This window comes from Heloderma suspectum, chromosome 4 (genome assembly GCF_057233095.1).
Source record: "Heloderma suspectum isolate Gila_16-S chromosome 4, 16-S_ref, whole genome shotgun sequence".
Taxonomy (NCBI): Eukaryota; Metazoa; Chordata; class Lepidosauria; order Squamata; family Helodermatidae; genus Heloderma; species Heloderma suspectum.
The window spans coordinates 114,250,779-114,261,523 of NC_139461.1; the positions used below are offsets into that span (position 1 = coordinate 114,250,779).

Sequence of the window (10,745 nt, forward strand, 5' to 3'; positions counted from 1 at the left end):
GGGATGACAAGCTTTAATAAAAACAGAAGTTAATGGGGTGGGAGGTGGGGAGAGAGAGAAATATTGCTCACTTATGCAATACTATATGTGTCTTCTCAGAAGCAAGTCCCACTATGTTCAGTGGGGTTTACTCCCAGGAAAGTGTACAGAGGACTGCAAACCAAGTTATTTTTTGTAGTCTGATCCTCTGCATATTTACTCAGAAATAAGTCCTGAGGTGGGAGCATGGTACTGCAGGTTTAATGAACTGCCCATCCCGTTCCACTCCACTGACTTGGCTACCATTTCAGCTCAATCCTGTGCATGTTTTATCATTTGTGTTTTGTCATGGATTCTACTTTCAGTGGTGAGGCAAAGGCACGTTGTACATGCTCTGAGGTACTTTCTCCATAATTTAGCCCTAGTATTGAAAACGGACTCCTTGGCTGAATCGTGGTGAAGTCTTGGCACAAGTCAAGTTATGGGGAGGAGGGGACGTTGAGAGTTTGCCCATAATAAGGAGGCTGTCTCAAAAACAAGCTGTCATCCTTTTGACACTCTACAGCTGCTCTGGATGCCATTTTTTATTTTTAAAATATTATTTTCAGTACCATGTGTGTGGGAGGGAGTGTAGCCTGTCGGGGGGGGGGCAGTATCTGGGGAGTGAAAATGGCCCCCTGACCTTCCAAAGTAGCCCCCCCAGTATATACATATATGTGTGTATATGCATACACATGCAAATTTATGTCATGGGCCTGTGCTCCAGATCTTTCAAGTTACTTTCATCAACCTTACTTTTAACTTCTCTGTCTTTTTTAAATTAAGCTAAAGCTACACATTACCTGAATACATGGCTGCCATAAAAAAAAAAAGACAGCTGTGTGTCTGATTCGGTCCCTCTTCTGTAAGTTTAGTACAGCCTATCTTCTGTTGTTGTCACAACGTTGTGCATTTCGTCACTGCAACTCCGTATCATTGGCTGTTGCTGGCATGGGTGGGAAACACATAAAGTCCTGATACGAGATACAGTTTACTAAATAATAATAGCACTCTTCAGGTACTTGAAAGGGTGTCACAGAGAAGAAGGCCAGGATCTCTTCTTGATCAGCCCAGAGTGCAGGACACGGAATAATGGGCTCAAGTTACAGGAAGCCAGATTCCGGCTGAACATCAGGAAAAACTTCCTGACTGTAAGAGCAATACGACAATGGAACCAATTACCTGGGGAGGTGGTGGGCTCTCCCACACTGGAGGCCTTCAAGACAAGGCTGGACAGCCATTTGTCAGGGATGCTCTGACTTGGATTCCTGCATTGAGCAGGGGGTTGGACTCGATGGCCTTGTAGGCCCCTTCCAACCCTACTATTCTATGATTCTAAACATTAGAGGAGGTGCTGAACTAGTGCCTGGATTTGGTAATGGAATGGATTAGGGCCAGTTAACCGAAGCTGAATCCTGACAAGATGAAGGGACTATGGGTGTTCAACCTGTTTTGAACAGGATTGCACTCCCCTTGGAAAAAACAGGTTCATAGCTTGGGAATGCTAGATCCAGCTCTGTCACTAGGAATCTAGGTGGCTTCCCTGGCACAGAGTACCTTTTAGCAGCTTTAGTTGGATCACCAGCTGTGGCCATTCCTGGACAGGGAAAAACTAGCCATAGTGAATCATGCTCTGGTAACCTCCCAGTAGAATTATTGTAAGTGAAGCACATGGTGACAGGTTAAGAAGTTTTTATTTATCCATTTTAATTTGTATAATCACTGAGACTGTCTCAAACATCTTTTTATTTGCTGTCTTTTATTATGGCTGTTCGATGTTAGTGTCTTATTTTATTTTAAATAATTATACTATTTATATCAGCCTTCCCCAACCTGGCACCCGCCAGATGTGTTGGACCTCAACTCCCACAATTCCCTGCCCGTGTGCCCAGTGGCTATGGTGGCTGGGACTTACAGGAGTTGGTCCACACAACTGGAGGGTGCCAGGTTGGAGAAGCCTGATTTATATTGTTGTACACTGCCCTGGATTCTTATTTATTGAATATATAGAAATGTTTTAAATTAAATAAAATAGAGGAGAGCAAGGCTTAGAGCCAGCTTGAGCATATTCTGTTGGCTTTCCAGAACTACAAGCATTTGCCCACCATGGCCGGCCATTACCTAGATTCCAGATTGTGTTATGTTTTGGAGAAGAGTTTCCGGATCCACAAAGGCAGAGAAAACAAATTACGGCCCATGTAAGTATAGACTAGTTGTTTTACTTAAAACTAGGAGTGTACAAAAAGATTGCAAGTAGGAAAATATGGGGTTGAGGTGAATATTTTATATTCTAATGTTTGAAAATGTGACTTATTTGCAGTATTGAAATGAATTGTGATTTCTAGTTTCATAAATGCTGAGTTCATCTTAAATCATCAGCTTAAACCAAAAGTGAAGGCACAGATGTGAATCATTAAGATTGCTAGGCAATATAATTGAAGCTTCTATCATTATATTGGCTGGCAATTTGAAATACTAAGTTCTGAGTGATTCACATCTGTGGCTTCACTTTTGGTTAATGCTAAACATTTGCAATTCAGATGTTATGACATTAGAAACTAAAGTTCATTTCACTACTGCTAATAAATAAAGTATAAATATGGGGCTTTATGGCTTGTCACAAATTATACATATAGAGTTGGTATTTTTGTAGCATTATGCAAAAGTAGCAACACCGCACTTTGTAGTGCCACTCTCCTACACCTTACCATGTGCTCCATGTACTCTGTGCCCTTAGTCAGAACCTTCCTTCCTTTGTCTAGGGCAGTGGTCTCCAAACATTTTTGATTGTGCACCCCATCAGTAAAAAAATTTTGAGCACCCCCCCAATATATGTGTGTTTATTTATAAATGATATACATTTATTACTGTACTAATATATTATGTACATTATAAAACATACACAAAAATAGAAATTAAAAAGGATGAGCTAAAGATGATATAAACAATATTTTAAAAAATAATTTATTTTATTAACGGTATAAGAACCTTTTTGCTCTCACTAAAAAAAATATTATTAAAATAATATTTTTTAGTGAGACCAATGTGATTGAAGATGCGTCGTTATTTTTGAAAATCTTGGTTTAACACTTTGTGATACAGTGATTCAAAGGTCTGGTTCTAAGTTCAGTTTATTCCGATACTTGGTTTTAAAGGCTGTCATAGTTGAAAAGGACACCTCACAAAGGTATGGAGGTCCAAACAGAAGAAGTGCATTGTTGGCTGCACTTACTAAATCACGATACTCATTTCTCAGTCCCATGCAAAGGCTTTTGTTGAAATTCAGCTAGTAAACTTCCATCTTCCCTGATGTCAATCAGTTGTTCTAATCTAATCGGAAGGTGTTGCATTTTTATATTTTTAATAAATGGGTTCAAAACCCACTGAAACTCTTAGTTTGGAAGATTTTTAAACAGGTTAGAAAATTGCATTTCCAAGTTTTTTAAGTGTGCAGATATGAGAATTTTTATAGGTGACACAAGTATCATTTTTGGCAACACAGTCACATACTGATGGAAACATTTCCGAACATCCATTTTCAAAATGCTCTCTCCATAGCACGAGTTTCTTTTGAAAAGCAGTTACTTTCTCACTCATTGTTAAAATGTCACCTTTGCCTTGAAGGGACAGATCAAGTGTGTTTATTTTTTCAAAAATATCTGCCAGGTAGCATACTACTGACAGCCACTTGACATCACAGAGAAGGTCAGCAAATTTGGAACAAATCTGCTCTCCTTTGGCAGGATGGCAGCTGCTCCGGGGCCACGGCCGAGCAAGCAACTGCGACTTCCTCTGCCGTGTCTGGCAGAGACTGGCGGAGTTGCTTTTGGTGGCCACGGCAGAGGCAGGATAGGACTGGAACCAAGAGAGAAATGCCATGGAGCTTCCCTCTCAACTCCCATCGTATCCTGCTGGCTCTGCTGCCACCATCATTGCACACAATCACAGCTCATCAGGACAGCAGGAGGCTGCTTAATTAAAGGGTGGCTCATGCACCCCAGTGGATTGTCTTGCGTACCCCCTGGGGTGTACACACCCTACTTTGGACACCACTGGTCTAGGGCACTGATGAATCAGTTTTAAGTGCAAGCCACATAACCTGTAATTCACAAGGCTGTTCAACCAGGCCATCGGTTGGCTATTGTCCTAAATATGTATGTTGGCTTACAGTGCAATCCTATACATGCCTACTCAGAAGTAAACCTATTTCGGATTTTATTTTATCCTGTAATTGTAAACTTTTAAACCTTTATATTGTATTTTATCATCTTGTATTTTATGGTTTTAATTGCTGTGAACTGCCCAGAGTGCTTCGGCTATTAGGCAGTATAGAAATGTATTTATTTATTTTGATTAATTAATTAAAATAAATAATAAAACCTATTAAACTCATTGGGACTTACTCCTAAGTAAGTGTGTATAGGATTGCAGTCTTACTTAGATTGCGGATCAAATCGTTACTTGTGGTTTCTATGTTCCTGGGGAACACGAGTGGGAGGGTGCTGTTATGTTCATGTTCTGCTTGTGGTATCCGGTTGGCCACTGTAAGAACAGAATGCTGGACTAGATGGGCCTTTGATCTGATCCAGCACGGTTCATAGGTTCTTATTACTATTCATTGATGATTGCCGCTGAAAATGTCTTCTCCCTGTGGGCAATTTACATAGTAGAGGGTAACATTTCAATGCCCCTACTTTTCTCTGTGTGAGGTGTACTGGTCTTAGCTGGCCCCAGGACTTTGCATCACTGATGTGCAACAGCTCCATGTATTTAGAAAGACTGTCTACCATGGGGGTGGGGGGTGGGAGAGAGATTTTAGCAGCAATCATAGTGACAGTAGGTAAATCCTATGTATTTGAAATAAATGTATGTGCAACGTACATACAAGATCTCATCCATGTTATGTGTACGTTTTCATTCCAATGTCTGTGTTTGCACACAAGTGTAGGCCTCTGTGTACATTAAACTATATTAGGCTTCTGTATTCTTGACAGTCCAATCCAATCCTTTACATTTTTACTCAGAGGTAAGTCATGCTAGGTTCAGTTAGGCTTATTAAGTTAGTAAGCGTACATAGGATTGCTGCTTGAAAGAAGCACGTGCTGCTAAGTTTTAAAATCTTGAGCAAGACTATTTGAATGGCTAAAGCTAGCTAGGAAATCATTCTGATGACTTTCTACATGGATAATTGGAACTGTGTCTCATTGTCTCGTCCTGTTCTTAACATCCTTCCAATTCCTCAATATGAATGAATCGGAACATCTTCCCATCAACCTTTTTCTCTGTTGTTAAAGGTTGAGCCAATGTTCGCAAGGCAACTATACTACTTTGCACAGCAAAGCACTGGACCTTTCCTAAGAGGCTACGATATATCAGAACAAGTAATCAGTTCAGAAGATTACCACCGATCCATCCACCATTCCTCTGTTCAAGAATAAGCACATAAACACTGGCGCTTGAAGGGCTGTTTTGAAATTTAGGCATAATACAGGAATCATTGGATTGCAACTAAAGGATGCAAACAAATGCTTGGATTTTCCCTGGGAAATGAACAACAAAATTGCTCAAGAAATGGATATGGAGAAGGCTATAAAGTGTAGTACAGTGAACAAGTGCTCCCCCCTGTTCTTTTTTGGATTGCTGTACCTCCAGTTCTGCTGCTTGGGTGAAGTGTGAAAACTGACAAAACATCTGATACGTTTACATGTGCTTAAATGCGGACAGTGTCTTGTAAGCAACATGAACTTATTTTGGACTTCTAGTTATTTATTTGATTAGAAATCTCAGGGCAGAAATTCCTAGACTGAAGCAGAAGTTTACTATGGTACAAGGTGGCACTCAAAAATGCATGTTATTCACTGACATGGAATTATGTTGAAGTTTTTTATAAGGATGTAATTTTTTAAGGTTTATGTACTTTTCAAAGAACTTTGCAGTATATTTTTGGAAAAGTAGTATAATTCATGACATGTTCCTTATGATTTTAAAAATGTTTTTGCTCTTGCTGTTTAGACAATGGGCATTGATAGCACATTCTACCTATAGGATCTGTCAGGATTATTCCTATGAGAAATACAATATCATGCAATGTTATTTATACCATTATATACCATTTAATCCTTGTTAAACTCAGTAAGCAATCAAAGCTTGTCCATAACAACTGCTAGATTAAGCCTGCAATCCTATGCACACTTACCTGGGAGTAAGTCACGTGGGACTTACTTCTGAGTAGACATGTATAAGGATTGCAAAGGTATCTTCAAAAAGGTAACCAAAGAATGAAACATGTATTTTATACAGGACTTGAGAAATATGTGTGTAAATGTATATGCAAACAGATAATGGGCTCCCTTGTAAGTGTACAGCAGTTTAATCTGAGCAGTCAAAACGATGTTTGAACTACTTTACAGTTGACTTTATTGTCAGAATTATTTATTTGGGGTGATAATGTTGATGGGCCCTAATCCAGGACAGTGTTAACTGCACTTAGGTAACTCTGTGCTTGATTGTGACCATGAATGATTTCTTCCACCATTCTTAGAAGTAAAGGAAGGACTATAACTGTGTTGGTATTTGCTTGGGTACATTCATATACAGTATTGGGGGAAAGCTGAAATTATCAGGTATCAAAGAATTCCCTGAGTCAGGAAGGAAGCAGTCATCATGATCCCATACTCCCGAAAAATTCGCTATAGGTGTTTCTATTTACTGTACAAAAAAATATTCCTCTTCTTAATTTAAAGTGTTTTGTACTTGAATTTCTAATCAGGGACACATTGTATATATTTTTGTTATACAATTGGCACTAGGCTCCTGAATTTATACATCTTAAAGATGCATGATGCCTTGGGATATAATATCCATGTCCTTCTCCTACCAATAAGCCAATTCACATGAGTTTTTTAAATCACCTGTTACATCTTTCCTGATATAGGCTGTATTCCTTAACACACCTACTAGGGAGTAAGCCACAGTGGACAGAGTGGGACTTACTTCTGAGTAAACATGCATAGGTTTGCACTATTAATCTTCTTAAACTTGAAAACAATTGATAAACCCTACATTGCTGTACTGTTATTCTCATGTTTGATTTTCAGGCATGTATGTATGGGTTATTGATCCATTCAGGCTACAAGCATAACTCCTCCCTCCCTCCCTCCCTCCCTCCCTCCTTGTGGTATTTCTCATCCTTGTGGTCTTCATTTTCTTTTTGTTGGCTGTATAAAGTAATACAATGTCAGAATGATATTTGTCATGTCAAATATGAAGCTCAGCTTGTTGTGTTTAGTTCTTAAAAGTTTGGTGACTACTTTTTCTCATTCAAAGCAGAGTGTGAGAGATTTAGGTGACTAGTACACTGGTCTGAAATGTGTCACTTGGAAGGCAGCCGTATTGGATGCAGTGGAACATACTTCCAAGTAACGTTTTCAGGATCAGGGTGCCAGGTGCATAAAAAAAGCACTCCAGATGGGAATTCTGGCGTATATGTACACGGAGTAGGCTAGCTTATGCAGGAAATGCTTTATGGCTCTCAATATGGATTTGGCCACTTTATTATAAAAGGTTGCATCAGAGGTACATAAAACTTGAGCAAAAAGTTTTAGAAGTGTTTTTCCCACTACAAAGAATGAGCTGAATGTTCAAGTGAATAAACATTTGCACTGTTTGTTTTTTAAAAGGGCTGTCTACCTGCCACCTGACGTAGGAGGGAAAGGGCAAGATAGACAACTTAATCGGTGTCCAGTGTTCCCCTTTTGTGCCCATGAGGGTAAACTCACATCCCGAGCCCTGTGCAGAGAGAAGCTACTGTGGGGTGGGGGTGAGTGAAAAGAATCCTTTCAGGAAATGGTTAAGCATCTCTGTCCCCCTCCCATCAAAATCATAGCCCCCTGAGAATTAAACAAATGTCAGGGCTTTGCTGCTGGCATTTTCCTGTAACTGTAACATGCAGTTTGCTCTTAAGTAAATCTCTAAATAGGAGTTCAAATTATTAAAGTTTGGTTTGATTGGACCTTCTGTATTGTTTTGGGATGCAGCATTTGCAAGTTCTAAGTTAATTTTTCTTTGAAGAAAGTCCCATAACTATTATTGAAACTTAATTCCAAGTTAATTGTGTTTAGGATCACAGATGTGCCAAGCATATTTACTCGAGTTCCACTGCGTTCAATGGGACTTACTCTTAGGCTAGATCTCACTAGTGCTTTTTATCGGTATTGAAGTGTACCAAACATTGAATAATGAGTACCAAACATTGAACTGTTGGGGCACATTACATATTCTGTATGCCACTTTTCTAGCATTATTTCCTGCTTTTTATTGCGTATTATCTGAAATACCGCAACAGATGTCACTGTGTGAGCTACAAGGTAGAAATATGCAAGAGGGATATAGCATCACCATGATGGGAACATATCCATATGACATGAGGCCTGGCCTTAGAGATGTATGCATAGGAATACAGTGGACTTACTTCTGGGTTAACACGTTAGTTGTGTTACACTCTGCTCCAACTGATAATCAGTTGCAAAAAATCCTGTTCACTCCAGAGATCAGGTAAAGCAAAGCTCGGGTTTAAGCAATGCTTTTCAAGCCTTATGATGTGCTGCCTATAATACTAAATAATGCAAAATGTTTAAATGCCAATGGATGTAAAGAAGGGTTCTAAAATGCTGAATGAATAGCTATATTTAAGGCCTTTTCTCTTTCTAACAGCCCTTAAGATACTCTTGTGAAAGAGCCCTTAAGATAACCTTGTTTGGAGATGTTTATTGCTTTTGCAATGTAATACTTTAATCAGGGAGTTTACTGTAAGCTATAAATAATGACATGGCAGCTTTTAAAAGTGTTGCTCACTGCTAAACTCTTATCGGTGGCTGATCAGGTGTATGTGCTATCATAGCACACCAGGGTCTTAAACGTCAGTAAACACATATATGAACTATGGAGGGGAAGGATAGGTTTCACTGGTCTCTCTCTCTCTCTCTCTCTCTCTCTCTCTCTCATGCACGCACACCCTTTCATCTTAGGGATGCCTTGTAGCTGGCATGCTGATTATGGTCTGCTTTGTATGACAAGTTATAGAAGGCCAGCCTGCATTGTAAGGGTGCCTCCAATTTTGCATAAGTGCACCAGTGAATTAACAACCAATAGGGTTCAATCTGGCTGAAGTTAAGCACTTTTAGTTTGCATTGATTTAATCTGGGAAAATTAAGTATGTATTGCATTAATATCAATGGTGCTTAAGCATGCGCTTAACTTTCCCACTGAAATCAGCAGGATTATTGCATTGCATGGATCATGCCCTAAGTGTGTGAGAGAGAGATGCTGCAAAAGTATAAGTCTGGTATCTTGAAGGGCAGCCCATTGGTTCACTAGGAGCACACCTGGGCCATGAGCTGTTTGTGTAGAGCAGGGGTGGGCAACATGTATGCAGCCCCCCCGCCCCCAATCTCTTCTGCAGCTCCTGCTATCCCCATTCTTCACCGTGCCTCTGAATTTGGTGGCAGCAAAAAAAGTGGTTTATTGCCAAATTAACACAGAGAGCTTTGGCTATTGGGCAGTATAAATAATAAATTTCGGTGGTAAACTGGCCAAAAAAAGTTGCTGCTGCCATACCGCCAAATTCAGCTGTGTGCTGGCCACAGAAGTGCGGCCTGCAGCACGGAATTGGGTCTGGAAATTGGATTGTGTCTGGAACCACTCGAAATTGCCCACCTCTGGTGTAGTGGTTTTCTGGGTTTAAATGTTGTGCCTTATCAGTTAGGACTGCATATCATGTTATAAGATCCCTACAAACTGTGGATGACAAAATTTTATTTGTATAGTATCTACTGCACAAAATGTTAAAAAATACTGTTTTTGATCTTGGTAGAAAAGTTTGTGCTTACATGTCTGTGGAAGGCAGCAGCAAAAGATGTGGAAATGGACAAAGAGGAAACAGTATTGAGTGAAATGGTGGTTGGACGATTTCTGTTTATCAATGTTCATTAACTGTCAGCAAACATGCCCTGTTCCACTAATAATCAGTCTTTACAATAATCAGTGTTCTAACTGTTCTGACCAAAAGGTCTACATGCTGTTATAAACATGGATGTGCTCCTTGGTTGGTCTTGTGGGTATAGCACAAACAAGTGAAAATAAAGCTGGAAATGTTCATTAACAAATAACTATACATGTGCCAAACATTGTACATTGTTTTTAAAACTAGATTTATGAGTGTTTTTATTGTTTGAAACATACTATTGATAAATAAAGTGATGCATTTTTATCTAACGTTTCCCAACTTGCTTCAAATACATTAATGACCATAAAAAGCTTTTGAACAACTTCCTGTTTTTGTTTCAAATTCTGGTGTTATTTATTTTCTTACATTTTTTTTAATCCCCTGAGATCCACTTTCTTCCTACTACTGAAAACATATGTCAAGCGTTTTTCTCCTAACTATTCTAATAATAAAAACTAAGATTTTTCAAGTGGTATATCTGATAATATGAAAGTCAGTTTTTAATGTGATGCAATATATCCAGATAAAGTATTTTGTTAAAATTTCACATAAGACACTAACAATCTGTCTGAATCTATGCAGCTCTGTGATGTGCTGAAAACGTTGGGCATTATCCAGCCAAACTGATGACAATGGGAAAGCAATGGGATTTCAATGGGAGGTCATTGAGTTTGTGCTTAATTCTACCTCTGAAATATATGGGGCATGAAATCTTAACTCTAGT

The 10,745-nt window shown here is 39.2% G+C and overlaps 1 protein-coding gene across 3 annotated transcripts in view; it reads left to right on the plus strand.

Moving 5' to 3' along the window:
• The window catches only part of IRF4 (interferon regulatory factor 4), a 33,839-nt gene extending 23,501 nt beyond the window's left edge, over window positions 1-10,338 (plus strand). For all 3 annotated transcript variants that reach the window (XM_084850466.1, XM_084850465.1, XM_084850464.1), the window contains exons 8-9: window positions 2,104-2,216; window positions 5,313-10,338. In XM_084850466.1, coding sequence (XP_084706592.1) covers window positions 2,104-2,216; window positions 5,313-5,456 — 257 coding nt within the window. In that variant the 3' untranslated portion in view covers window positions 5,457-10,338. The remainder of the gene's footprint in view (window positions 1-2,103; window positions 2,217-5,312) is intronic.
• The last annotated feature ends 407 nt before the right edge of the window (window positions 10,339-10,745 follow it).